This window comes from Patagioenas fasciata, chromosome 20 (assembly GCF_037038585.1).
Source record: "Patagioenas fasciata isolate bPatFas1 chromosome 20, bPatFas1.hap1, whole genome shotgun sequence".
Lineage (NCBI taxonomy): Eukaryota > Metazoa > Chordata > Aves > Columbiformes > Columbidae > Patagioenas > Patagioenas fasciata.
The window spans coordinates 1190660-1217717 of record NC_092539.1 but is presented as its reverse complement, the minus strand read 5'-3'; the positions used below and the strand labels follow the sequence as shown (position 1 = coordinate 1217717).

The 27058-nt window shown below is 62.7% G+C and overlaps 1 protein-coding gene across 6 annotated transcripts in view; it reads left to right on the top strand.

The window, feature by feature from the left end:
• Window positions 1–26895, top strand: part of LOC136110617 (ATP-binding cassette sub-family A member 2) — a 158906-nt gene extending 132011 nt beyond the window's left edge. For 4 of the 6 annotated variants that reach the window (XM_071817223.1, XM_071817220.1, XM_071817221.1 and 1 more), the window contains 47 exons: window positions 2909–3020; window positions 3445–3611; window positions 3830–3957; window positions 4229–4333; window positions 4731–4916; window positions 5005–5223; window positions 5862–6193; window positions 6497–6656; window positions 6895–7023; window positions 7316–7483; window positions 7792–7888; window positions 8260–8433; window positions 8517–8619; window positions 9227–9341; window positions 9638–9828; window positions 10056–10206; window positions 10470–10674; window positions 11242–11406; window positions 11688–11868; window positions 12158–12370; window positions 12685–12881; window positions 12967–13149; window positions 13562–13746; window positions 13847–13967; window positions 14223–14513; window positions 15558–15770; window positions 15954–16056; window positions 16416–16744; window positions 17291–17504; window positions 17670–17775; window positions 18057–18168; window positions 18564–18624; window positions 18862–19036; window positions 19122–19237; window positions 19490–19637; window positions 19875–19998; window positions 20786–20918; window positions 21093–21210; window positions 21357–21535; window positions 21853–21994; window positions 22283–22417; window positions 22648–22751; window positions 23001–23093; window positions 23361–23463; window positions 23612–23749; window positions 23982–24188; window positions 24391–26895. In XM_071817223.1, coding sequence (XP_071673324.1) covers window positions 2909–3020; window positions 3445–3611; window positions 3830–3957; window positions 4229–4333; window positions 4731–4916; window positions 5005–5223; window positions 5862–6193; window positions 6497–6656; window positions 6895–7023; window positions 7316–7483; window positions 7792–7888; window positions 8260–8433; window positions 8517–8619; window positions 9227–9341; window positions 9638–9828; window positions 10056–10206; window positions 10470–10674; window positions 11242–11406; window positions 11688–11868; window positions 12158–12370; window positions 12685–12881; window positions 12967–13149; window positions 13562–13746; window positions 13847–13967; window positions 14223–14513; window positions 15558–15770; window positions 15954–16056; window positions 16416–16744; window positions 17291–17504; window positions 17670–17775; window positions 18057–18168; window positions 18564–18624; window positions 18862–19036; window positions 19122–19237; window positions 19490–19637; window positions 19875–19998; window positions 20786–20918; window positions 21093–21210; window positions 21357–21535; window positions 21853–21994; window positions 22283–22417; window positions 22648–22751; window positions 23001–23093; window positions 23361–23463; window positions 23612–23749; window positions 23982–24188; window positions 24391–24426 — 7367 coding nt within the window. In that variant the 3' untranslated portion in view covers window positions 24427–26895. Of the gene's footprint in view, window positions 1–507; window positions 602–2908; window positions 3021–3444; window positions 3612–3829; window positions 3958–4228; window positions 4334–4730; window positions 4917–5004; window positions 5224–5861; window positions 6194–6496; window positions 6657–6894; window positions 7024–7315; window positions 7484–7791; window positions 7889–8259; window positions 8434–8516; window positions 8620–9226; window positions 9342–9637; window positions 9829–10055; window positions 10207–10469; window positions 10675–11241; window positions 11407–11687; window positions 11869–12157; window positions 12371–12684; window positions 12882–12966; window positions 13150–13561; window positions 13747–13846; window positions 13968–14222; window positions 14514–15557; window positions 15771–15953; window positions 16057–16415; window positions 16745–17290; window positions 17505–17669; window positions 17776–18056; window positions 18169–18563; window positions 18625–18861; window positions 19037–19121; window positions 19238–19489; window positions 19638–19874; window positions 19999–20785; window positions 20919–21092; window positions 21211–21356; window positions 21536–21852; window positions 21995–22282; window positions 22418–22647; window positions 22752–23000; window positions 23094–23360; window positions 23464–23611; window positions 23750–23981; window positions 24189–24390 lie in introns of all 6 variants that reach the window. The other 2 variants (XM_065854184.2, XM_071817222.1) reach the window with 2 other exon arrangements.
• The last annotated feature ends 163 nt before the right edge of the window (window positions 26896–27058 follow it).

Here is a 27058-nt window from a genome sequence, read left to right as displayed (position 1 = left end):
TGGAAAGGGCTGTGGGGCATTGGAACAGGCTGCCCAGGGCAGTGGTGGAGTCACCATCCCTGGAGGGGTTTAAAAGACATTCAGACCAGGTTCTCAGGGACATGGTTTAGCGCTAGAGTTAGGTTAGGTTATGGTTGGACTCAATGATCCTGAGGGTCTCTTCCAGCTGAAGTGATTCTATTCTATTCCTCTGGGCAGCCCGAGCTGCAGTGGCTCATCAGGCTGGGCTCCAGCCCAGCACCCTGTTTGCGTTGCTGGAAGAGGGGCCCATCCCCTCTTTGGTACCCCCTCCTGTCCCCAGGTGCCCCAGGCAGGATGGTGCAGGCAGGGCTGAGCAGGAGATCCTTGGGTGCCAAGGGACCCGTTTGCCTCAGGCTCAGCTGTGATGGTGCCACCCAAGACACGGGCACCGCGTTACACCGTGCCTCAGGAACCGTGTCCTGCCCACACTCCTCCTTGGCAGCCAGGTCCTGGTGTCACGATCCCTCTGCTTTGTGTCGTCCCCAGTGGGTGCTGGCCTTTGAGATCTTCATCCCCCTGGTGCTTTTCTTCATCCTCCTGGGGCTGCGGCAGAAGAAGCCAACCATCCCTGTGAAGGAAGGTGAGTGCCGGTGGGTGGTGTCTGGGGCCACCCCAGGCTCTGGGGAGCCACTCCTGCCCCTTGGGGACAGCCTGGGTGGGGCAGAGGGGCTGCAGCAGCTGGTGGGGACCCAGAAGGGCCTTTTGGGGGACATAGTGCTGGGCAGGGGCTGCAGCTGATGGCTGGTGGGGCATACACAGCATGGCAGAGAGCCAGGATCAGTCCCAACATGGGGAGATCTCCTGGGGGTGACAGTGCCAACCAACCTGTGGCTGCCATTGGAAGGGATGGTTTTTGGGGAAAATGGAGCTGGATGGTGCTGGGACAGCCACGGTCGCCCTGAGTGCTCAAGGAGCAGCCAGGCTGGTGGTGGGATGGGTCCCCAAGCTCCTCATTGTGCCGGGTGCGGAAATTCACCACGTGGAGCTCTATACCAGTTATGGGGTGGGTCCGGGATTCTGGGGCCCTGGCAGGGTGACAAACTGATGGGACCGGAGCTGGGGGCTCCTGCTGATGTGCAGCCAGGGCTGCAGGTGCTGGTGCCTGCGGGCTGTGCTGCTGGCCTGGCAGGCTCTGCCCCGCGGGATGCCCGTCCGGCAGGTGCCGGTGGGGCTGGGAGGAGGTGCCGGGAGCCAGCAACTTGGTGTAACTGTGGTCCAAGCCTGTGTTTCAGCACGTGCCAGCGAGGGAGAGCCCAGCTGTGGGGTCCAGCTGTGGGCGGTAGCGGGTGCTGCCCCGGTCCCTGTCCCAGCGCTGATGTGCGCTCTGTGTTGTGTGGTTTTGGTTTGGCTTTTCTTTTTGCTCACGTTTTCTTTTTCTTTCCCACCACCTCCCCTGCCTGCCCGCCCTCCATGCCTCTACTGCATGCGCCAGTCTGTAAGTTGGTGGGGTGGGTGGGTGCCTCCCCCTTCCCCTGCCTGTGCCAGCCACATGCTTAGGGGAGAAAGAGTCCGGTTTGACTCAACTCATTCTGGCCTAATCCACACCTGTGTAAATCCGTTGCCTTCCTCTGCGGCTGGTGAAGATGAGCTTGGGCAGCACAGTGTGGCCCCTGCCTGCTCCTCCCTGGGGCTGCCCACACAGGACCAGCCATGGTGGTGTCCCCACTGGGTTGGTGCCGGGTTCCCCAGGTGCGGGGGCCACTGATGGCGATGTCCCTGTCCCCCCCCAGGGCTGCAGAGGGCTCTCCAGGCCATGGGTAGCTTGTCCTACCCCTTCTCACCTCCCTCCTGGGGCAGACGCTGCTGGGTGCCGGCACCCATGTGGTGGCCTGTGGTCACCCCAGTCTTTCCTGTGCTCCCCCCAGCCTGGTCCCCAAGGGGCTAGAGATGTCTTCCACCCCCCACCACCACCAGCTCCCTGTTCTGGCCCCTTGCAGCTGGGATGGCCAGGACATGGCACTACTAGGAGCCCGGAGGCCAGTAAGATGCCACCGATGTGCTGGCTTTGTCTCCAGAGTGTGGTACGGCCACCATCATCTGCCCTGCCAAGCCAGTAGGCTGCTGACCCATCTGGTGCTTCCCTGCCCTGGGCTGTCCCTTGTCCCTGCCAGAAGGCCATCTTCACCAGCCACGGCCCGTTGCGGCTGTGCTAACAGCACTGACCTGCCTCTAACCAGAGCCGCCGGCTGGGCCGGTGCGCGCAGGGCCCCTGCCTGGCACTGCCAGGTGACAGTCTCTGGTCCCCTTTGGGCAGGGCCCTCCCGCGCTCGCCCTGTCCCAGGGAAGGATGTGGAAAGACCCCGGCAGGGACGATGGCTCAGTGCCGGCTGAGGGGGGAAGGTTTGCTGTCCTCTCGCTGCTCCTTATTTCTTCCATCTCCCCCCACTGTGTCTCCATCTCCATCCACCTCCAGCAGCCGCTCGTCGGGGCAGCCGGGCTGGGGGGAGGCCAGGGCTCGGGGAGCTGCGGGTGACAACTTTCTTCCCTGTCGTATTCTTCCTCCTCCTCTTCCTCTGGAGATCTGGCGGTGCCTCTGAGGTTACTAACAAGAGGGGCTGAGAGGCCGGGGAGGTTGGTGGCTGTCCTGGCAAGCTGCAGAAGTCGACATTGTCCTGGGATGGGAGGGACCTGTCACCCAGAGGGAGCAGGCAGGAGCCAGGGTGGCAGGAGCTGCCCACAGCCCCAAGGGCCACCAACCGGGGACAGCCTTGATGGCAAAGCTGCAGACTTCTGTCCTCGGCCGCCAACCTCCCACGGGGCTCACAGGGCCCAGCGCACGCTTCTCTGAACTGAGTGTCTGTCTCTCCGGTGGCCCCCTTCCTCCCCCCTGCCTCCCCCTGCCTCTGCACCTTCCTTGGCCTGTTCTGCGCTCTCTTGCTGGCTCCAGCTTTCTACACGGCGGCCCCACTCACGTCGGCCGGGATCCTGCCCGTCATGCAGTCCCTGTGCCCCGACGGCCAGCGCGACGAGTTCGGCTTCCTGCAGTACTCCAACTCCACGTGAGTTGTGCCCTCGCGGAGCGTCCTCCTCCCGTCCAGCCTGCCCCTTCCCGTGCTGCCACCACCCCACTGGGGACAGGGCACAGGCTCCTGTCCCCCAAAGCGTTTGGGTGCAGAGAACCATGTCCCCAGGGTGCAGGGGACATCTCAGCCTGTTCCCCTGTGGGCGCTCAGGTGCCCGGTGCTGGGAGGAGGGCAGAGGTGGCCCCAGGGGCACCTCAAGGTGCTGGGGCTCTCCTGTGTACCCCTGGCATGGTGGATTTGGTGTGCTGGCAAGGGCAGGTCCTGGGGCAGTGGTGCCCGAGGCAGGCAGCACTGCTGGCCTGTGCACCCGAGGGCCTTGTCCCTGCCCAGGGCTCTGTGGGGGGCGTCCCCATCCCTCTGTCCCTGTCCCTGAAGCCGTGGTGGTGCTGGGCTCTCGCAGGGTGACGCAGCTCCTGGAGCACCTCAGCGAAGCTGTGGAGCAGAGCAGCCTCTTTGACCCGCAGCACCCAGGGCTGGAGGAGGAGCTGGAGTCACTGCGCCGGCGCCTGGAGGCACTGAGCAGCAGCGAGCCCAGCTCCATGGAGACCCACTTCAGCAACCCAGCAGGTAAGCTGTGCCCTGCCTGCCCCCCACTGCCTGCGCAGGCAGGGCTGGGGCTGCCCACCTGCCAGGCCCCCGGTGGTGTGATGGCACGTGACGGTGCCTTGCCGCTGGCCCACATCGCTGTGTGCCGGGCAGGGCCAGCTGTGATGCATCCCTGTGTGGGGCTGTGCCATGTGCCAGATTCTGGCGGCTGCTCTGAACCCCTGCCTTGCTCTTGCCAGGATCCGGCTTCACATTGGCGTGGGCAGCCAAGGACCGGGGCGAGCTGCAGCGCTTCCTGACGCGGAACCTGTCCCTGCCCAACAGCACAGCCGAGTTGCTCCTGGGCTCCAGCATTGACCTGCACGAGGTGGGTGACAGCCTTTGGTAGTTGGTCACAGCTTTTGGGAGGTGGGTGGTGGCCTCTGGAAGATGGGTGACAGCACAGTACTGCAGGGCTGGGCTTTGCAGGGGTCTGCACTGCCCCAGGGGATGGGCACATCCTGACCACCAGACTCAGGTGGGACTCAGCAAACACCTGGCCAGAGCTCATCCCACCACCCCACGGCAGGGTTCTGCTGGGCAGACGGGTGCCTCTGTTCCTGGCACGCTCGGCAGCCCCGCTCCCGCCCCCGGTGCAGGTGTACCGCCTGTTCTTCGGTTCCTTTCCTTTGGTACCCGATGAGACCCATGAGCGAGACCTGTGGGACGGCTTGAGCCCCAGTGAGAAGATGACGCAGCTGGAGGTGAGGAGTGGTGACTTGGTGGGGCAGAGCTCATTTTCCCATCGGTGTCACACCCCAAGGTGACCTGGGGTGTCCATCCTGGCAGAGGGGATGTGACAGGATACTGTCAGGTGGCCAGAGCAGCAGCAGGGATGGCTGGGTCCTCAGTTTCCCATTGCAATAGGTGATGGCACCACCTGAACGATGGCTGTGAAGGGAGGAGGAAGATTGTTCCCTCCTGTGGCTGGGATGCAGACGACCTGTGCTCCCCCCATCTGCACGTCCCCTTTTCTACCCCTCCCTGCTGAGACCATGGGTGTGGGTGCTGTGGGGGCGTTCACGTGTACTTGGTGGGGACACATGGAGGGAGACCCCGTGATCCCCCACACCACCAACCTCGTCCTTGGTCACCTTGCAGAAGAGCCTCCCCAGCGGCTGGAGGAGCCTGCGGGAAGGGCTGGTCCACCGGGCGCTGCGGGACCCTGCGGCAGCCTCGCGCCGGCCAGCGCTGCTCCGCCTGCTCTCCCAGGCCCTGGGCCTTGCCAGCACCACCCCGGCGCCCACCGCCTCCGACAGCCCCCAGGCCTTTGTCACAGAGATGGAGGTGAGCGCCTGGCAGGGCCAATCAGGCTGCAGGCAGCCGCTCTGCCCGTGAACCCGGTTCTGTGCCGTGACAGCTCCCTGCCCCATAGGGTGTCCTCTTCACCGGGCCGGTGCTGGAGCAGCTGACGTGTGAGCAGAGCCTGGGGGGGCTGCGTCGCCTCCTTCGCGTGGCCCCCGCGCAGCAACCGCTGCTGCAGGCATACCGGGCGCTGGCCTGCAACGGCAGCCGGGCCGCCCGCCGGGAGCGCTTTGCCCAGCTGGCCACCGAGCTGCGGGAGCAGCTGGACACCCCCAGGATTGTCAGCAGGGTGAGAGCGGGGCTGCGGGACGTGCCTCCCACCGGTGTGGGGTGGGCTGTGGGGCAAGGACAGGGACAAGTCCTGGGCAGGGTCTCTCTGTTCACCGGGGCTGTGTGGGGGCGGGGGGTCTGTTACATGGCGCAGTCCCTCCTGATCACCCGCTTACTCCATGTGGGCACCTGAGCCCCACTGCGGGACTCTGTATGATTCCCCTTCCTGGCACCTCCTCAGACACTGCCCATGGGATGGGGCTGTGTGTCCACAGCATCCTCCAAGCATGTCCCCACAGGCTCCTCTCCCCAGGACTGGCGGTGTCCCTGGTGGCACAGCTTCTCAAGGCTGGCTCTGAGGTTCCCCCCTCCATGTCCTCCTGCCTGATTCTGGTCTGTCTGTTGTGGTCACAGAGGACCACCCTTCCTGCCTGAGGGACATCTTGTGTTCTTCAACAAGACCCTGCCAGCATTTGCCTGCACTGCCGCTTCCTGATAGCCACGGATGCACGGCAATGAGTCCAGGGCCCCAGCTAGTCATAGCTCCAACCTTTTAACCAAGAAGGTGGACATGGGGTCCTCCTTGGTCCCCTCTGCTGCAGAGCAGGGCCCTGTCACCTCAGCCACAGGTAACCCCTTGCACGCTTGTCTTTGCAGCTGAAGCTGGATGAGGTGAACAGCACGGCCACCCAGCACCGCCTCCGCACCCTCCTGGAGGACCTAGCAGAGATGGAGAAGGTTCTCCGCGACGTGGACATCCTGTCGGCGCTGGCCAAGCTGCTGCCCAGGGGAGCCTGTGTCAGCAAGGCCCCGCTGCCCACTGCCAACAGCACTAGCTGGGCCAGCACCAACACCACGGCTGGCAACGCCACGGCAGAGGAGGAGGGAGCTGGGGGCGGCCCAGCCGGCAGCGACAACCCTCAGGGGCAGTTCTCGGCATTTGTGCAGCTCTGGGCCGGGCTGCAGCCCATCCTCTGCGGCAACAACCGGTAGGAGACCCGGGGGTTGGAGGGGGCTGGATCGAGGTGCTCTCTGGTCAGGCAGGGGTGTGGGAGAGCCCACCCTGCCTCTGCCATCCCAGCGGGGGGCCGCGGTCATCCCTTGACGAGCACGTGGGAGATGGGTGCTGCGCCGCATCCTTGTACCGTGGCCGGGGGCAGCTTCTCATGCTGGGCAGCACCATGCTGGCACAGGAATCGGTGTGAAATCCCCTCCTGGGCAGGGGTGGGGGCTGTTTGCAGCAAGGGCTGCTAGGGCTGGAGTGGAATTGGCAGCCTGAGCCCCCTTTGCAGGACGATTGAACCTGAGGCGCTGAAGCAGGGCAACATGAGCTCACTGGGCTTCACCAGCAAGGAGCAGCGGAACCTGGGCCTTCTCGTGCATCTGATGACCAGCAACCCCAAAATCCTGTATGCACCCGTGGGCACCGAAGTGGACAAAGTCATCCTGAAGGTGAGGGTGCAAAGGCTGGGACCCCCGTCCTTCCTCTCCCACCTGCCCTGCCCTGTTCTGCAGGGACCTCCGTGCCCAGGCAGGCTGAGCAGGGAGGCAGGACCCAGCTGCCAGGAGCCTGCAGCTGCCCTGGCCCTTGCCGGTGATGGGCGAGCAGATGCCTCCGTGGCTGTGAGCCATCCCAGAGAGCAGGGAGGCCCTGCCTCTTCACATGCTGTGTGACCTTCCTCCCCCTCAGGCCAATGAGACCTTTGCCTTTGTGGGCAACGTCACCCACTATGCCAAGGTGTGGCTGAACATCTCCCCCGAGATCCGTGCCTACCTGGAGGAGGGCAGGCTGCAGAGACGCATCCGCTGGCTCCAGCAGGTAGGATGGTGCAGTGCGGACTGACCCGACCTGGACTTTGCTACCCCGGGCCAGGTGGGAAGGGGTGTCTTGCCCTGAGGCACCTCTTGGCTTCTTCTTATGAAGCTCTCAGGTGCTCCTAGGTGCCCACCCTGGTGTTGTGAGGACCAGGCTGGTTACCTGTGCAAGGTGGATGCTGGTCTCCTGGCCCTGGGAGGAGCGTTGAGTCCTGTCTGTGTCCATGGAGAGGACGGGCTGAGAGGCAGGACACACATCCCAACTTCTCCCTCCTGTGTCTCCCTCTCTGTCCCAGTTCACTGCTGACCTGCACAAGCACCCAGAGATCCTGAATGTTTCAGACAGCGATGTTCTCCACAACTTCCTCAACGGCAACTTCTCCCTGCCCAATGCCAGCATCCTACTCCAGCAGCTGGACACCATCGACAATGCCGCCTGTGGCTGGGTCCACTTCATGGCCAAGGTGAGGCTGTGCCCCCCTGTAGGAATGTGGATGCTGGTGCGGCAACCACTGCCTACAGCCAAGCTCTGCAGGGCCAAGGGCGGAGGTTAGGTCTGCCCAGGCCCCCTTAAGGCCATGGGATGGGAGTCCTGGAGGATATATGGGCTTCTGCAGTGTGAGGAGCTTTGGGGTAGTTGTCAGCAGTTGAGGTGCCCACCTGACATTGGGTTTGAGGGCTCATGGGGTGCCTGAGGGTGACACATGGTGTGCAGGTCCGTGTGCTAGATCCATCGGGGCTGTGGATTCTCACTGACCTTCTCCTCCACTAGGTCAGTGTGGACATCTTCAAAGGCTTCCCAGATGAGGAGAGCATCGTCAACTACACGCTGAACCAGGCCTACCAGGACAATGTCACAGTCTTTGCCAGTACGTCCTCACGACCCGGCCCCTTCCTGGGGGTCCTCGAAGCCATGTCCTTCTCCAGCCATGTCCTGGGCTAGGGCCACTGGCTTTTGGACATGGCTCCCCTGCTGCGTGTGTTGGGTGGAAGAGCAGACTGGGCATCTCACATTGCCCAAGCTGTGGTGGGCGCAGCACCCTGCTGCCGTCCTGGCTGTCCCACCGCCGCTGCCTGCTACCCATGTGCCCTCACATCCCATACCAGGGCCATGGCCGCCCTCCCCATCCACAGCAGCCCTCATGGTGCACTTGGCTGGGACACACTGAACCCCTCTGCGCCCGTGCGGGCCGGCCGGCATGGCCATCTCCCGTGGTGCCAGCAGGCTCCCTGCCCACAGGTGTCATCTTCCAGACCAACAAGGACGGCTCATTGCCGCCCCACGTCATGTACAAGATCCGACAGAACTCCAGCTTCACGGAGAAGACCAATGAGATCCGACGGGCCTACTGGCGGCCTGGCCCCAACACCGGTGGCCGCTTCTACTTCCTTTATGGCTTTGTCTGGATCCAGGGTGAGTGCCAGCTCCTCGCCACAGCTGCCCGCGTTCCTGACCCCTGATTGCACTGCCCACTCAGCCTGGCCTCTCCTCCCCAGACATGATGGAGCGTGCCCTCATCAACACGTTCGTTGGCCATGATGTGGTGGAGCCCGGCAACTATGTGCAGATGTTCCCATACCCATGTTATACCCGGGATGAGTGAGTAGCACCCGCGTGGGCAGGGGCAGAACCTTCCCTCTTCCCATTTGCAGACCAGAACACCTTCAGCTGGGGAAAGGGGACAAATCTGGGGGCCTGAGAGAGGTTGGTGACATTGGGAGTGATGATCAAACAGTTAAGTTCCTCGGACCAGAGGTGAAGCAAGCAGGGGAAGGATTTTGTGCCCAGTTCACAGCTGAAGTGAGGTGCTGTGGGGTTCCTTGTAGGCTGAAAGACTGGGGAGAACACAAGCAGTGTGGTAAATGGATGGCACGTGGGTCTGTCAGTGGTTATTGAACCTCGAGAAGTCCCAGATCCACCAGCTCTCCAGGGCAGGAGGATTGATAGGGTCCCATCCCCACCAGGGTGGGCAGGGCAGTGGGCTGAGCACACGGCTGCTGCCTGCCTGCCAGGACCAGGCAGCGAGGACACCAGATTGTTCTATGGGCTCATTGGAGAAGCTCTTTCAGGGCACTGAGGAGCCGCTGGACTGGATGGCTGGTTGTGTCCTGGTGGTGGGAGAGCCCTTCCATTGCCGTGAGGGCTCCAGGGGTCTCTGTGGTGGTACCACAATCCAGCTCTTCCTTCTCTCCCTCTACCCCACCAGCTTTCTCTTTGTCATCGAGCATATGATGCCCCTGTGCATGGTGATCTCCTGGGTCTACTCGGTGGCCATGATGATCCAGCACATTGTGACAGAGAAGGAGCATCGCCTGAAAGAGGTGGGGATGGTGGGAGAGATCGCTGGGGAGGAGCTGCTGTCTCTGAGTCCTGTGCTGCATCCATGGGCACCTTCCCCGTGTCCCTGGGGTGTGCCCAGGCCCCACATCGCTGGGCTGAGCTGGTCCTTCTCAGTGTCCCCAGCACCAGAGGGAGCTGAGCCCCTTGGCACCCTGGCATGAGGTGCTGTGTCCTGCCTGCTCCCCGGGGCACTCAGTGCTGCCCATTGCTCTCCCAGCCCCAGCGACTGAGACAGTGGGGTAGGAGACAGCCCCGCTGAGCCGTGTTGGCCTCATAGGTGATGAAGATGATGGGCTTGAACAACGCAGTGCATTGGGTAGCGTGGTTCATCACAGGCTTCGTCCAGCTCTCCATCTCGGTCACAGCGCTCACCGCCATCCTGAAGTATGGCAAGGTCCTGATGCACAGCGATGTCCTCATCATCTGGCTCTTTCTTGCCGTCTACGCAGTGGCCACCATCATGTTCTGGTGAGCTGCCCGGTCCACTCTGTGGGGTGAGGAGGCACAGGCAGCGCCAGGGTCCTTGTGCTGTGGGGCAGGGTGCTGGGAATGGTGTGGGCAAAGGCTGGTGGAGGGGCACGCATCTCCCCAGCCAGCTGATTTGAGGGACAATTTATCATCTCCACGCCACCAAAACCAGACGGTGTGGGAAAAGCCCTGGTGTGGGCTCCAAGGTGACACTGTCCTCCTTGCAGCTTCCTGGTGTCAGTGCTGTACTCCAAGGCCAAGCTGGCCTCTGCCTGTGGTGGCATCATCTATTTCCTTAGCTACGTGCCCTACATGTACGTCGCCATCCGGGAGGAGGTGGCACATGACAAGATCACAGCCTTTGAGAAGTGCATTGCGGTGAGTTGGCTGCAGCTCCTTGGCCCCAGGTTTGCCCCAGGCACCCCAGGTCCAGCCCATAGGCCACCAAGCTGTCACCAAGCCCTGCACAAACTTCTGCCTGTATGAAGCACCTCCCCATGGTGCTTTGGAGGCATCTCCAGAAGGTTTGGTGCCTCCCAGAGCAGGGGGCATCTCTACAGGGCTGGGTGGGGCAGCACTGGAGCTGGACTGGGATTCCTGCTGACATCCCCTTCCCTTCACTTTCCTCCACCTCTCCATAGTCCCTCATGTCCACCACGGCCTTTGGGCTGGGCTCCAAGTACTTTGCGCTGTACGAGGTGGCCGGTGTGGGCATCCAGTGGCACACCTTCAGCCAGTCACCTGTGGAAGGGGACGACTTCAACCTCCTCCTGTCCATGATGATGCTGATCGTGGATGCTGTGGTGTACGGGGTGCTCACGTGGTACATTGAGGCTGTGCACCCGGGTACGTGTGGGCAGTGGGGCATGAGGGCACCTCTGATCTTACAGGGGCCTCTTTGCTGGGGACACTGCTGGTTTCTCAGTCCTGACATGGTGAATTTGGCACAGTGTACCTTTACGGTCCCATACCTGTGTCCTGTTGGGGATGCTTCTCCACGTGCCCTGAACCACTGGTGATACCAGCAGGTTCCTTGAAGATCTTAAGTTATGTGCCTTGGTTCAGTGGCCAACCGTAGCAAAGCCAGGTGTCCACAGCTGGAACACTGGTCCCCGTTATCCCCCACTTGAGGAGGAGTCTCACCTGCTTCCTTTGCTTTCCTAATAAAGCCAAAGTGTGAGCCAGGCCCAACCCAAAGCCCAAAGGACTTTGCTTCCTTGCACAGCCCAGCGGTGTCACCCGGAGCCCAGCAGCCCGGGGTGCTTGCACCCCCCACCCTGCAGTGACATCCCCGAGCTGGGGAATCCTCCAGGCGCATGCCCACCCCTGTGCTGAGCTCTGCCCCAGCCCTTGGCTGGCTACTGCATGGCCATGGCTGAGGCTTGGCCCTGACCCCCGGGGCTGTGCTTGCAGGCATGTTCGGCTTGCCGCGGCCCTGGTACTTCCCCTTCCAGAAGTCCTACTGGCTGGGCAACGGGCGAGTGGAGACCTGGGAGTGGACCTGGCCCTGGTCCCGCACCACGCGCCTCAGCATCATGGAGGAGGATCAGGCCTGCGCCATGGAGAGCCGGAGGCTGGGTGAGGGCAGACGGGTTGTGTGGGGTGGCCCTGGCTCTGCTGCAGGGTCCTGCGTGGACCCCTGTGTGTCCCCTGTGGCCTTGGCAGGGCAGGATCTTGGGCCAGGTACTGCTGCCTGTGGGGCGGGAGGGGGGATGCTGGTGAGAAGCTGAGGGTCAAGGGGCTGTGAGCCACCACAGCCACTGCAGGATGGGGGTGGGGAGGTTCATACCCCGGGGAACCCCCTCCATGAACGGCCTCCTGTCACCCCCCAACTCCTCACCGTCCTGCTCTCGTGGCAGAGGAGACGCGGGGCATCGAGGAGGAGCCAACCCACCTCCCCTTGGTCGTCTGCATTGACAAGCTCACCAAGGTCTACAAGACAGACAAGAAGCTGGCGCTGAACAAGCTGAGCCTCAACCTCTATGAGAACCAGGTGGTGTCCTTCCTGGGGCACAACGGTGCAGGCAAAACCACCACCATGTGAGTGCCCACTGGGGCAAGTGTGGGATGTGTCCTTCTGGAGAGCTGCAGTGGCTGGGGAAGGTGCTGTGTGATGTCCTCGCAGGGCCCTGTGGCAACTGGTGCCATGCCCAGAGGGCAGTGGTGTGGATGTAGGGGTGGCACAAAAGGGGACAGGCAGTGGGCACATGGCCCTGCACTGGCATTGCTCTGCCTGGGGCCCAGCAGACACTCCTGGAGGTGGTGGTTTGGATTGGGACCAGATGGAGTACAAGGTCCCTGACATTGTTGCCTTTCTCCATCCATCCAGGTCCATCCTCACCGGCTTGTTCCCTCCCACCTCGGGTTCTGCTACCATCTACGGCCACGATATCCGGACAGAGATGGACGAGATCCGGAAGAACCTGGGCATGTGTCCCCAGCACAATGTGCTCTTTGACAGGCTGACAGTGGAGGAGCACCTCTGGTTCTACTCGCAGCTCAAGAGCATGGCGGAGGAGGAGATCCGCAAGGAGATGGACAAGTAGGCACTCCCCCCAGCTCCTTTTGCCCCATCTGTGTTCTGTGTGAGTGGGTTCCCTTCCTGCTGGCTGTGCTGTGGTGGGTGATCTGGGAGCAGAGATGTCTCTGAAGCATCTTCACCAAGTGTTTTCCAAAAGTTGGGGTATCAGGCTGTGACAGCAGCAGCAGATGTTTCTGTAGCCTGGCAGCAGCTGGGCTGTCCCGGCGGCTGAGAGCTGAGGGTGCCGTGCAGGGAAGAGGCCTCACGTGCTCCCTGCAGGCACGGGGTACTGGTGCAGTCCCCCTGCATCCCTGGTGCTTCTCCCCTGTCCCCAGGATGATTGAGGACCTGGAGCTCTCCAACAAACGCCACTCCCTGGTGCAGACCCTCTCGGGGGGTATGAAGAGGAAGCTGTCGGTGGCCATTGCTTTTGTGGGTGGGTCGCGGGCTGTGATCTTGGATGAGCCCACGGCTGGCGTGGACCCGTATGCACGCAGGGCCATCTGGGACCTGATCCTCAAGTACAAGCCAGGTGAGCGGAGGCAGGCAGAGCCCAGCAGTGCTCCTCTGGCCACGGTGGCTCTGGCCTCTCTGATGAGGCTCTGTGCCACCATCAGGGAGGACCATCCTGCTCTCCACACACCACATGGACGAGGCCGACCTGCTGGGTGACCGCATTGCCATCATCTCCCATGGCAAGCTCAAGTGCTGTGGATCTCCACTCTTCCTCAAGAGCACCTATGGTGATGGCTACAAGCTGACAGTGGTGAAGAAGCAGTCGGACACCAGGAATGGCACAGGTCTGCAGGCAGCAGGACCTCATATTTAGAGGAGTAGATGGGACCAGTCCTTCTTCAGCCCAGGAAAGGAACGAGAGGCCAACACTCATGTGCTCCTAGCTTGAATCTCCTTAGACCACACGGAGGGTGAAGGGGGATGGGGCAGGGGTGTAGGAGGTGGCATCACTCAGCCTTGATTTCTCTCATATGTGTCCCAGGTTAGACACCACATGGTGGCATTTGCCTCCAAGTGCTGGTTCTCTCTGGCCCATGCGAGATGTCCAGCGTGGGCTGCAGTGCAGATCCCATCCCCAGGCCAGGCAGGGTGGCTGGGGAGCCTCCAGCACCCCACAATGGGCTGTAGTGTGGACATGGTGGGTTTGGTGAGAGATGGGGTGAGAAGTGACTGAGCGATGCTGCCCCTCTGCTGCAGAGCCCAGCCAGCCGCACAGCCCGCTGACCCACTCCTCCATCAGCCCCTGCTCCGAGCCTCGTGTCTCCCAGTTCATCAAGAAATATGTGGCCTCCTGCCTCCTCATCTCAGATACCAACACCGAGCTCTCCTACATCCTGCCCAGCGAGGCTGTCAAGAAAGGCTGTTTTGAGAGGCTCTTCCAGGTACCTGTGGGGGCTGGCGGGGCGGGCAGGCAGGCGAGCACGGGGGCCGTGATGCTGCGGGCACCTCCTGCCCTCCTCATGCAGGATTTTGCCTCCGCAGCACTTGGAGCACAGCCTGGAGGAGCTGGACCTCACCAGTTTTGGGCTGATGGACACAACACTGGAGGAGGTGTTCCTGAAGGTGTCTGAGGAGGACCAGTCCCTGGAAAACAGCGACGTGGGTAAGGGCAGGGGCGTCACACAGTGCTGCTGGGGCTGGCGAGGGGCTGCGTGCCCGTGCCTGGGCTTGGTGGCTCCTCTCCCCTTGCACGTGGCTGCAGGAGCCTCCTCTCCCAAGGGGAGGAGCGGTCTCCAGCGAGCCCAGCCAAGGGCAGCGGCCTCTGCTCCACACTAGGTTTGCAGAGCAGATCTGTCCCTGCTCTGTGCCACGTTGCCATGAAGGGTGGCATGGCTGATGGCAACCCCTCTTCTTCCAGACATGAAGGAGTCCAAGAAGGACACCCCGCAGTCACCCCCTCCTGAGCTGGGCCCGAAGCCTGAGGCCAATGGGGAGCCCTTGGCCGAAGCGGCTGTGCCGGAGAAGCCCGAGGTGGAGCTCAGCAACCTGGTGACCTGCTCCAAGCTGGCGCAGTCGCAGGCGTCCCTGCGCTCGGCCTCCTCGGTGGGCTCTGTGCGGGGTGACGAAGGTGGGGCTTATTCCGAATTCTTTGGGGATTACGCACCCCTGTTTGATAACCGTCAGGACCCCGATAACATCAGTCTGCAAGGTTTGTGCCAGCGGCAGAGGCCGGGGGAGGCATTTGGCTGGGATGTGGAGGGTGGCCGGGGCAGTGGCCGTGCCAGCGCCCCTCCCTGCTCCTGGCTGTGCTAGGATGGGGAGCTGTGCTGGAACAGGGGGCTGTGCCTGCAGGGGCGAGACCCCGCGGGGGGTCTGGTGATGCGTCCACCAATACTGCGCCCAGAGAACCGCAGCCTGGGTGGGGGGCTGGGAATGGGTGCTTCTACCAGTTTGCACCCCCAAACTGGTAGCACGTGCGTGGGGATGCCCCCTGCTGTGACACGGAGCCAGCGGGGGCAGCGGCAGTAGCTCTGCCCTTGGCCTCCCTCGGATCCTGCCGGTGCCACCCGCAGACTCACCCCACTAACACCTGCCCGTCGGGTCATCTCCTCTTGGCCCTTGGGCACAGAGTCGTGTCCCAGCTGGTGGCTTCACCCTCTGAACCCTGACCTGGGCTTCGGGCTGTCCCTGCCCAGATGCTGGGGTTGCCAGAGGACAGGGGCTGCAGGCCGGTGCCCTGAGGCTGCTGTTTTATTCACAGATCCTTTTCTGCGTTATGCCAGCAGCTCTGGTCATGGTTAATTCAGGCATGCTCCACCCTGCCTCGCTAGCCAGGGATGCTCTGAGCCTTGTGATTCGGGCTGCAGGCAGCAGAGCTCTGTGAGGCCCTGCTCTGTACCTGCTGCCTCTCTGGGTCCCCCCACCCCTCTCTTGTCCCCCCTTTCTGACTGCACTGAGCTCTCACCACCTGGGAGAGCTGATAGGAAAATGGGAGGTTCTGCCAAAAAGCACCAGCTTAGGTTGCCTTTTTAAAACTATTGACTCAGTTTCCCATTTCGGGCCAAGAGGAACCTGATGAGCCAGCTGCCTCGCTTCGTGCCGCAGTGCTGCCATGGTGTGGTGGCCGTCAGGGTTGGGGACTGCCCTGTCCCTGGGGGTGGCTGTGCCCAGCTCAATGCCCAGTTCACCTCCCTGGGGCCAAGGTGGGCACGGGAGCAGCTGTACCAGGGGCTGATGTGCTTTCCCCTCCCAGACCAAGAGGTGGAGACAGAGGACGGTGACCTGGCTGGGCAGGGGAGCTTCAAGCTGGAGGGCTCATGGCTGAAGCTGCGCCAGTTCCACGGGCTGATCGTCAAACGCTTCCACTGCGCCAAGCGCAACACCAAGGCGCTCTTCTCGCAGATCCTCCTGCCTGCTTTCTTCGTCTGCGTGGCCATGACCGTGGCGCTCTCTGTGCCCGAGATAGGTGCGTGCGAGCCACCCACCAGCACACTGGGGGCTACTGGTGGCCATTTCTGCTGGCTCCGCTGTGGCCAGTGGGGACACTGGCTGCAGGGAGGACAAGGACAAGGCCTGTGGGTGCTCGGCCAATCTGCCTGTGCGTGGCAGTGCTGTGGGTGTGAGTGGGTTCTTATCCTTGTCCCTGCAGGTGACCTGCCGCCCCTCATCCTCTCACCATCGCAGTACCACAACTACACCCAGCCCAAGGGCAACTTCATTCCGTACGCCAATGAGGAGCGTCGTGAGTACCGGTGAGAGCTGCCACTTGCTGGTGACCAGTGTCCTGTGCCCTATCTCTGTCCTGTGATGGGGACAGCAGGGAGGGCAGCTTGCAGTGGGGCTGGGGCTGGCTCAGGCTTGGAGCACAGCCTGGCCATTGCCATGTCCCCTCGCAGAAAGCAGCCTCCATCCTGCCCAGGGTGTCCCTGGGAGAGGTGCCAGCCCTGACACCAGCTGCCATCGGCAGCTTGGCTCATGTCATGGGCTGTGTGTGCCCATTCAGCCATGATAAGTGCCAAGGCCTAAGGGAGGTCCCACCAGAAAATGGCCAGGGTGGTGATTCCCATGTGTCCTGCTCCTTGCTCCTCCTCACCCGCTCGTCTCCCCACAGCATCAGGCTGTCTCCTGACGCCAGCCCCCAGCAGCTGGTGAACACCTTCCACCTGCCCTCCGGTGTGGGGGCCACCTGTGTGCTCAAGACGGCCTTCAACAACACGCTGGACCAGCCCATGCAGACCCTCAACCTCAACAGCAACGAGTCCAAGATGCTGGCGGCCAAGTACTTTGATGCCATGTGCATCGACTCCTTCACCCAGGGCCTGCCGCTCTCCAACTTCGTGCCACCACCTCCATCCCCAGCTCCCTCTGACTACCCCATCTCAGTGGATGAGGACCTGCTCCATGCCTGGAACTCCTCGACCTTTTCCTCTGCTATCAAAGGTATCACCTGTGCTTGATGCTTGAGTGCGTCCAGGCTTGGGATCCAGCTCCAGCAGGGAGATGATGTATCTGCCCTTCGGAAGCAGCTCCAGGGACCCCTGGAAGTGCCCATCAGTTTGGCCTGGCCACAGCAGAGCATCACATCTCTGGGCTGAACTTTTGGCTCAGGGCTGGTGCTGCCCTGGAGCACTGCTCCCTGTTCAGCCACGGCAGTGCCGGTGGAGTTCCCTGGGATAGTGACACCATTGAGAGCCCTGTGGCCAACCTCGTGTCACCCTTGGTGGGCTGCTGTCCCCAGCCATTGCCTTCTCCAGCCACACTTCATGCCCCCTCTCTGAACCTTTTGTGTCTCCCTGAAGTTGTTCCCCATGTCCATCTCTCGGTCCCTCAGCTCACAAAAGCCCTCTCACAGCCCAGGCTCTGGCCATGGGGCAGAGTGCTCCCTCCCTACCTGGCTGGGACCCCTCGGTTCAGCCTCTCTCACATTGTCCTAGGTAGCCGTGCCAGGCTGGAACCTGGCTGTGACCTGTCCTCTCTGCTCCTCAGAGACCGTCACCTCGGCCCCCGCCCTGCCCCACATCATCCACGAGCCCATCAAGTGCACGTGCTCCATGCAGGGGACCGGCTTCTCCTGCCCCAGCGGTGTGGGGGGCCACCCCCCGCAGATGAAGGTGGTGACGGGCGACATCCTGGCAGACATCACAGGGCGCAACGTCTCCGAGTATCTGCTCTACACCTCGGACCGCTTCCGGCTGCACAGGCAAGGGGGGAGGCTGGGAGGGTCTGCCCTGCGCTGTGGAGCAGGAGGGATTTGGGGACACCTGCCTGGGGTGCTGACGGGAGCCAGGAGCGTGCTCAAGGACGGCCCTGCTCCCAGCGGTGGGGAACAGTTGTCACAGCTTCTCGGTGCTGCCTTGTCCCACAGGTACGGGGCACTCACCTTCGGCAACGTCCAGAAATCCATCCCAGCCTCCTTCGGGGCCAGGGCTCCTGCCACGGTGCGCAAGATCGCTGTCCGGAGAACGGCCCAGGTGGGACCGCGCTGCGGGAGACGGGTGGGCAGCAGCAGCTGTGGTGTGGGGTGGGAGAAGGGGGCAGGTGCGGCGGGGACCCCTCACCCACCGCAGCAGTGCTCTCCATGGAAGAGTCTGGGCGGCTCTTGCCCCATGAGCGCTCTGCAGCTCCCACCTCAGTGACCTGCTGTCCCCCCAGCGCTGGGGCTGTCCTGCCCCTTCCCATCCCTCCCTTCCAGTACATCTGCCATGGGCCCAGCTCTTTTGCCAGCTCCCACCACACCTCTCTGCCCCTCCAGGTCTTCTACAACAACAAGGGCTACCACAGCATGCCCACCTACCTCAACGCTCTCAACAACGCCATCCTGCGAGCCAACTTGCCCAAGAGCAAAGGCAACCCTGCTGCCTACGGTGAGGACTTGGAGACATTCAAGGGCAGAAGCACTTCAGGAACAGGTTTAGGGCACAGTCCAACCAGGTTCTAAAGTGCAATGTCCCTCATTGGACGAGGCAGGCCAGTGCCCAGTGGGGCAGGGATATACACGGCTTGGCTGTGAGATCTGGGCTGGGGCAGAATGTCCCAAAGTGCTGTCTGGAGGCATCTGAGCTTGTGATGTGTCTGCTGGCTGGTGAGGGAGGGCTTGGCCTTGAGGTGCTTGGTTGCTTCAGACAGCGCAGGTCCCGCCAAGCTGCAGGTTGGAAACCCTTCCTCCCATGCAGAGCCAGGACTGGGCAGACTGGGGGCAAGATTTTCTGTCCTGAGCTCACTTTCACACTTCCGTGTTTTTTCTTGGGCCTTCCTGCAGGCATCACGGTCACCAACCACCCCATGAACAAGACGAGCGCCAGCCTGTCCCTGGATTACCTGTAGGTCCAGGGAGCGGGTCTGAGGGAGGGTGGCTGTCCCAGGGAGGGGAGGGAGCTCCTCACCGTGGTTTGCTGGGTAGTGCTGGGAGGCTTCTGCCCGCAGGCTGCGTGGCAGGGGACCAGGTGGCTGTGGTGTGCTGGTCCCTGTGCACAGTGACTGTCCCACACCAGAACGGGTGGCCCTTCCCTGGGTAACTGAGGCTGATGAGGTCCCTGTTCTCCTTGCTCCCCATGCAGCCTGCAGGGCACGGACGTGGTGATTGCCATCTTCATCATTGTGGCCATGTCCTTTGTGCCAGCCAGCTTTGTCGTGTTCCTGGTAGCTGAAAAGGCCACCAAGGCCAAACACCTCCAGTTCGTGAGTGGTTGTGACCCTGTCATCTACTGGTTGGCCAACTATGTGTGGGACATGGTGAGTAGGGTGCACGGCCCCACTGGTTGAGCCCCCAGGGCCGGGTGGGAGGGTGGGCAGTCACAGAAGTTTCTGTTTTCTCCAGCTGAACTACCTGGTGCCGGCCACGTGCTGCATCATCATCCTGTTCGTGTTCGACCTCCCGGCGTACACCTCTCCTACCAACTTCCCCGCTGTGCTTTCCCTCTTCCTGCTCTATGGGTACGGTGCCTGGGTGGGCCGGGATGCACTGGTGGGTCCCTCTGATGCCCCATCTGCACTGTGACAACACGGGCAGGATCTGGCCCTGGGGCTGCACATCTGGCTGATGTTCTGCAGCTCCCGTAGCTGGTGGGCTGGGAGAGCCCGGGGAGGATGGGACTGGGAAGTGGGCGATCCCGAGGCTCCATGGTTGGCACTGCCTGCTCCCTCTCCTGCCACGCTGATGTGCGCCCCTGCCGCTTACCTTCCCAGCTGGTCCATCACCCCCATCATGTACCCTGCGTCCTTCTGGTTCGAGGTGCCCAGCTCTGCCTACGTCTTCCTCATCGTCATCAACCTCTTCATCGGCATCACAGCCACCGTTGCCACCTTCCTGTTGCAGCTCTTTGAGCATGACAAGGTACGGGATTCACAGCTCTGCCTGGGGCTGCCAGGAAGGGAGGAGCTGCCATCGCGTCTTGGGACAGCTCGGGCTGGGAGGGACTTTGGGAGATCTCTGCTCCAAACTCCTGCGCCCAGCAGGATCAGCTTTGAGAGCTGACCGGGCTGTATCTTGGTGGGGAACCTGATGCCACCATGCACTCACAGTCCTCAGGGGTGTTTCTGACGGTCGTGTCCTCTCTGCCTCTCCCTGCAGGATCTGAAGGTGGTGAACAGCTACCTGAAGAGCTGCTTCCTTGTGTTCCCTAACTACAACCTGGGCCATGGCTTGATGGAGATGGCCTACAACGAGTACATCAATGAATACTACGCCAAGATTGGTATGGCCTGTCGTTCCCTGCCTCCCTTGCTCCAGGGCATGTGGGGCTGTTGGGGGACCATGGGGCTGGCACATCCCCCCTGCCTGCCCTGTAGGGCTTCCTGAGGCCCAGAGCAACCTGGAGCAAAAAGCCAGGGACAGGAACCAGACTGGGGTGCAGGAAGAGACACTGTTGAGGGTCAGCCATGGTGTGGTGCCACTGATGCTCGAAATGGTTCCCTGGGCCATCCCGAATAGCAGCCCTATGGGGAGAGAAGGTTTTGAGCCCTGGTAGGGTTGTGTGTCTCTGCTGCTGTTGCACGTTACCCGTGGTGGGGCCACATTGTGATGAGGGGTGGGGACTGCAGGGGCTCTTCCAGATGTGTCTCCGGCTTGCAGGGCTGCACTGCCCAGCCAAAATGAGCCTTTTGCCGCTCGCAGCTTCAGCTTTGCCTCTGAAAGCTCTCACTGCTCTCTGCTTCTCAGGCAGCTTCTGTATATAACCCAGGTGTTCCTGATGTCCTGAGGGATGATTTAGGGGCAGGATCTGACAAATCCAGTACCCACTCTCAGTTGGGCTGATTCATCCTGCTCAGGTTGCAAAGTTAAAAGGTGATTTCAGCAACACACACACTGTGAATGCTAAGCCTTGTTGTGACGAGCTCTGATGCTGGCAGCACCAGCTAGCCCAGGGATGGGGACAAGGGGGCAGGACAGTGTCATTGTCACAGGCCAGCCCAAGGTGTACAACCAGGTTGTCCTCCTGGGATGGTGTCCCCAGCTGCTCTCCTCCTCTTCCTCCCATTCAGGGCAATTTGATAAAATGAAATCGCCCTTTGAATGGGATATCGTGACACGGGGGCTCGTTGCCATGACAATTGAAGGCTTTGTTGGCTTCTTCATCACCATCATGTGCCAGTACAACTTCTTCCGGAAGCCCCAGTGAGTGTGGCTGGGGAGCAGGGATATGGGGAGCTGGCTGTGGGGAAAAGCTTTGCTGTCAGGACCCCTTACCCAAGGGTGCCCCTCCAGTGGGTGCAATGCCCGTGTGCAGCAGGGATGCAGGCAAGAGCTCCCCTGCCCGCGTCCCCACGCTGGCCCTGCACCTTCCCGCAGGCGTCTGCCCGTCTCCACCAAACCCATCGAGGATGACATCGATGTGGCCAATGAGCGGCACCGTGTCCTGCGTGGTGATGCTGACAACGACATGCTGAAGATCGAAAACCTCACCAAGGTGCAGCAGTGGGGCGGTGGTGGCAGGCGATGGTGCTCCAGGACTGCAGGGAGGCACCTCGGAGCCCTCCCATCAAGGGATGTGGGTTGGGGCTGTGGGTCTGGGTTCCTCCCGACGGGCTGAGCCCACATCCCCTGCCCCACCAGGTGTACAAATCCCGCAAGATTGGGCGCATCCTGGCTGTGGACCGGCTGTGCGTGGGTGTGCGGCCCGGGGAGTGCTTTGGGCTGCTGGGCGTCAACGGCGCGGGCAAGACAACCACCTTCAAGATGCTGACGGGGGATGAGAGCACCACGGGTGGAGAGGCCTTTGTTAACGGGCACAGGTCGGGGACACAGGCTGAGTGGGAGGTGGGGACTGCTCGCTGTCCTGGGGATGGGACAGAGTCTGCTTGGGGGTCTCCCAGGGTGAAGCAGCGTGAGTCTGCTCGTGTGGGTCCACGAGACTCTGCAGCCCTTCATCCTGCTGGGCTGACCGTCGTTTGGGGGGTGGCAAGTGACACCAGTGCTCTGCCAAGGCTGCCTGCTGTGTGTTACCTGGTAGAAGATGCTCCAGTATGAAGGTGTGAGAAAGGGATTGAGCAACGGGGTACTCCTGAAAAGCAATTCCTTCTCCCCACGGCCCCTCTCTCCTCTCCTACAGCATCCTGAAGGAACTCCTGCAGGTCCAGCAGAGCTTGGGCTACTGCCCCCAGTTCGATGCGCTCTTTGACGAGCTGACGGCACAGGAGCACCTGGAGCTCTACACGCGCCTGCGCGGCATCCCCTGGAAGGACGAGGAGCGGGTAGGGCTGTGGGCAGGCGATTGCCAGCACCCGCAGGTTGTTGCTGTGCCGTGTGAATGGCATCTCGCCAGGCACCAGTGGGGACTTGAGCCAGTGCTGCTACCCTCGTGGTGCTGGGGCCGGGCGTGTGCGCTTGCGGGCCCTCACCAGCTCTCCTGGCTGTGCCAGGGGCTGCCACAGGGCTCCCCTGACTGGCACATGGCTTGTGGCCCCTCGGCAGCTGCGACACTGCCTGCTGCCGGCTCTGTGGCCATGGCAGGGTGGTGTCAGCCCCCCCGTGCCTTGCAGGTGGTCAAGTGGGCGCTGAAGAAGCTGGAGCTGACCAAGTACGCAGACAAGCCTGCCAGCACCTATAGCGGGGGAAACAAGAGGAAGCTGTCCACGGCCATCGCGCTGATCGGATACCCAGCCTTCATCTTCCTGGTGCGGCTCTGGCTCCAGCGCCCTGCATGTGGAGTCCTCCTCCTACCCACAGCCCTGGGGCTGGTGCTGGGCAGGGGCGGAGAAATGACCCAGGGTGGGAGCTGCCTGTCCCCAGCTCCACCATGAGCATCTTGGGGGTGGGATGGTGTCCTGATCCAGGCTCAGGACAGGAAGGGGGTGGCGGGTCCCCGCGGGTGCTGGTGTGTCTGAGGGTGCTGTCTGTCCCTCAGGATGAGCCCACCACAGGGATGGACCCCAAGGCACGGCGCTTCCTCTGGAACCTCATCCTGGATGTCATCAAAACGGGTCGCTCCGTGGTGCTCACGTCCCACAGGTCCGGGGAAGGTTCTGGCTGCACCTGTGATGCACCTGGGATGCTGTGTGGGTGGGAGGGGGCTCCTTGGTCCCCAGGGGATGGCATTTGGCTGGGACACAGGGAGCAGAGGGAACCCTAGACACCCTCTGTTGCCTTCTCTCACCCCTGGTGGTGTGGCCATGGCTGCTTGGCTCCCCAGCTGCCCCCACCGCAGCCCCGGGCGCTGTCCCCCTGTGTCCCCTGCTGAAGCCGGCCCTGTCTCCCCAGCATGGAGGAGTGCGAGGCGCTCTGCACCCGCCTGGCCATCATGGTGAACGGGCGGCTCAAGTGTCTTGGCAGCATCCAGCACCTGAAGAACCGGTAAGAGCCCAGTGGGGGTCCAGCACCCGGTGTGCGCTGTGAGGTGAGAGCAACCTGGGCCCCCACAGCATGGTGACAATGTGGCACCCATGGCAAGATGTCAGCCCTTCATGTGGGTGCTGCTTTGGAGGGTGGGCAGGGGCCAGGCTTGCTGGGGTGGATATGTTGGCTGCAGGACAGCATTGTCACCTTCCGTGGGGTCAGTCCTTCCCCACAAAGGTATAAGCTGGGGGGCAGGTCCTCATGGGACGCTGTGTCACCATGCAGGTTCGGAGATGGCTACATGATTACGGTGCGCACGAAGTCCAGCCTCAACATCAAGGAGGTGGTGAGGTTCTTCAACCGCAACTTCCCCGAGGCCGTCCTCAAGGTGAGCTCCCGGTGATGGCAGTGCTGTCCCCTCCTGGAGCCACAAGCAGCCTTCATCCCCCGAGGGACCGCTCTGTGGGACTCCCTGTGGCGTGATGGCAGGGGCTGTGGGAGTGAGGACGTGGGTGTCACCTTCATGTCCCTTGCAGGAACGGCACCACACGAAAGCCCAGTACCAGCTGAAGTCGGACCAGATCTCGCTGGCACAGGTCTTCAGCAAGATGGAGCAGGTGGTGGATGTGCTGGGTATCGAAGACTACTCGGTCAGCCAGACCACGTTGGACAACGTGAGAGCGGGGATGGTGCAGGCAGCTGGATGCTTGTCCCCAGGCGCGTGGCTGTGCCAAAGTGCCTGGCAGCACCCACCTTTAGGATGGGAGGTGGGGGGCAAGTGGCGGCCCCAGCCCAGTGGGATGTGCTGGGCCTGTCTGCAGTGGCACAGCTGGCAGGTGAAGGGTGACCAGGGGGTGGGGGTGCTCACAGGGGTCCCTCACAGCCTCCTGCCCCTTCCCCCTCCAGGTGTTTGTGAATTTTGCCAAGAAGCAAAGCGACAACCTGGAACAGCAGGAGACGAGCCCCAGCTGCGTGCTGCAGTCGCCCCTGGAGCGCGTGCTGAGCCTGCTGCGCCCCCGGGCCGCCCCCACGGAGCTGCGGGCCCTGGTCGTGGAGGAGCAGGAGGACCTGGAGACGGACGATGAAGGCCTCATCAGCTTTGAGGAGGAGAGGGTGAGAGGTTGTCCCCAGCTGTGTCCCTACCATGGGGCACCGGGACTGGGTGCCACGGCACCGGCTCTCGCCCAGGAACGGGGACAGGGTGGGCCCGGGGATGGAGCAGGGGCGGGGTGGCTGCTCCCCCCAGGCTGGATCCTGGCCCCAGCAGCCCTGGGCCGCCCCTGCCCAGCCCTGAGCCCTGTGTCTGTGCCCGCAGGCTCAGCTCTCGTTCAACACGGACACGCTGTGCTGAGGCCCCAGGGGCAGGCGCGTCCTCCAGCTCTGAAGCCACCAGACCCTTTTGGCCTCTCCCCTCTCTTCGCCCCGTCGAGCGCAGCCGCCACAGCCAGAGGCGCGTGCCAGGGAGGACATGGCAGGTGTGGCACCGGCCTAGGTGGACCTCATGAGCCACTGCCCACCAGATGGCCTTTGTCCCCTTCAGTGCCACTGCGTGGTGCTGTGGGCCACTGTCCTCGGCTAGCTCACCCGGCCAGCGCCTGCCACGGACAGAGACTGCGAGGAGAAGGACGCAGCTTGGGGCCGGTGCTGCCCCCGCTGCGTTCCTCGTGGTGGGGATGAGGCCGGTGAGCGGTGCCTTCGCTTGGGACACCCATCCTGCACCCCCTGGGGACTCTGGGCCACGGGGACACCTGGCAGCAGCAGCACACCAGGCCTGGCCATGGCAGGGCCGGAGGAAGGATGGCTGCTTGCTCCTTGTTCCAGCACCCCTGGCCTCACCCTTGGCACTGTGGGGGCTCAGGGTCCAGCACTGTGCAGGCAGGAGCTCTGGTTCTTCACCCGCAATTGCCTCCTGTCGCCAGGAGGATGTCACTGCACCCTCCAGCCCGTCCGAAACAGGGACCTCAGCCCCCCGCCTCTCCTGCCTGCCCATGCTGTGCCAGGCGAGGGCTCCAGCCCCCTTGCCAGGCGTGGGCTGGGCACTCAGCACCATCGCCCTGGCAGGCGGCACCTGCTGGGGCAGGGGGGTATTTCACAGGGTATTTCACATGCTGGCACCAGCTCTTTCTCCCCTCTGCCCCCAACCACATCCCTCCTGCAGCCACCCTTACCTTCCTCCTGCGCCCTCCCTGCCCCCTTCCCGCGCCACAGGGCGTTGCTGCAGCTGTGCCACATTTCTGCTCCGTCCCCTCCTTTGCCCGCTTGCCCTGGCACTCATTGTTCAGCCTCCGGCCCTCTACAGGAGCCACTGGCACTGGTTTCTTCTTGTTGGGTCCCTGGTGGTGCTGGGAGAGGGGGTGCTGCACCCCAGGATGGGAGTGAGTGGCCTTGAGGTACAAGGACGATACAGCCCGCGTGGGTGCGGCGCAGCCTGGCCCAGCGTGGTGGGGCTGGCACTGTCACTGGGGACAGGACTGTCCCCTGGGGCTGGCAGTGTCACTGAGGCGGCAGCAGGTGCTCCCTGGGCCAGCAGTGCTCCTCCTTTCTGCAGAGGGTTCTGCAGCCCTGTCGCCCGCGGGGGCTGTCCCCAGCACCCCCAGCCCAGCAGCACTGCCCAGCCTGCAGCTCTCCGGCCACCGCAGCCCTACCCAGAGCTGGGGTGACAGCAGGGTCCCTGGCCATGACCCCCCACAGCGCCTCCCCTTCCCAGGGAGCCCCCAGGGCTGGGCTGCCCATGTGTGCCCCACTGTCCTTTCTGCCATCCTGGCCCGGGTTTGGCAGGCAGCCCTGGGCGCCCCAGTTCGCTGCCATGGGGCAGCGTGTGGGAGGGGGAGGTGGGTCAGGGCCAGGCCTGGTTGCACTTGAAGGCCCGGGAGCTGGGGCAGACCCAGGTGGCAGCTGACCCTGCACTGTGCCCATGCCCCCCACTCTCACCAGCCCTGTATGCCACCTGCTATAGATTGTGATACAATATACAGTATTTTCAATAGGGGAAAAATTGGGGGGAGATAAGCTCTATTTTCAGATTTTTCAGACCATATTTTTTTTAATGGCATACTGGAAACTGGCTGGTCCTGGGGTGGGCAGATGGTGCGGGTGGGCAGCCCCCCCCGGGTGCCCTTTGGTCCCTTGCTGCGCACACTCTGCTTTTCTGGGTGGGCACTGGGAGACGAGCCAGCACAGGGTGAGCCGTTGTCCCCAGGGAGAGACGGGACGGGGACAGCTTTGGGTGCCCAGTTGTGACCTCAGTGGTGACACCCTTGGGGCACCCCAGGGTGGGCAGGGTGCCCTGCGCTGTGCTCTGGCCGGAGCTGTGTCCTCACCCCGTGTCCTCACTGCCGTCCTGCTTGGGGCTCCGGGAGGGCTCTGGCACCCTGGGCACAGAGCCCCCCCAGCTCTCCCTCCACAGAGCTGCCCCCACCCGCTGCCGTGCCACCGTCCCCATGGCCCATGGCTTTCCATGGTCAATGAAGATGCTTTAGTGCCCACACAGCTGGGGTGCCCATGGTGGCCTCCCCCAGGCGCAGACCCCGCTGGGGGTGGCAGTGGGGAGGGGGCGGGAGGGCATCGCCCCAGCGCGGGGGTGGCCGTTGCCTTAACACTGTTCGCTTCGTTGAGTCTGGCCCCGCTTTCCGCCTCATCTCCCGCTCCACGTCCTTGGCCACCAGCTGCAGGCACAACGCTGGTGCCACGCACGGCCCCAGGCACGGGGCACCCCCAGGGGTGGGGACACCTTGGAGGAGCCTGTACATTGCAAGCAAAAGAAACAAAACAATGAAATGTGAAAATAATGATCGTTTTAAATAAAAAAATAATAACTGGAGCCAGGCAGGCTGTGTGGGTGCTGGTGGGTGGGAGGGCCAGGGCTGGGTGCCTGGGAAGGGACCAGGCTGAGGGCGCTCGCAGTGCCACGGGCGGGGGTGCAGGAGCAAAGGGAGCTGAGCAAACACAGGGCAGCACCTGGCGCCTGCCGTCTGCTGGGGGGT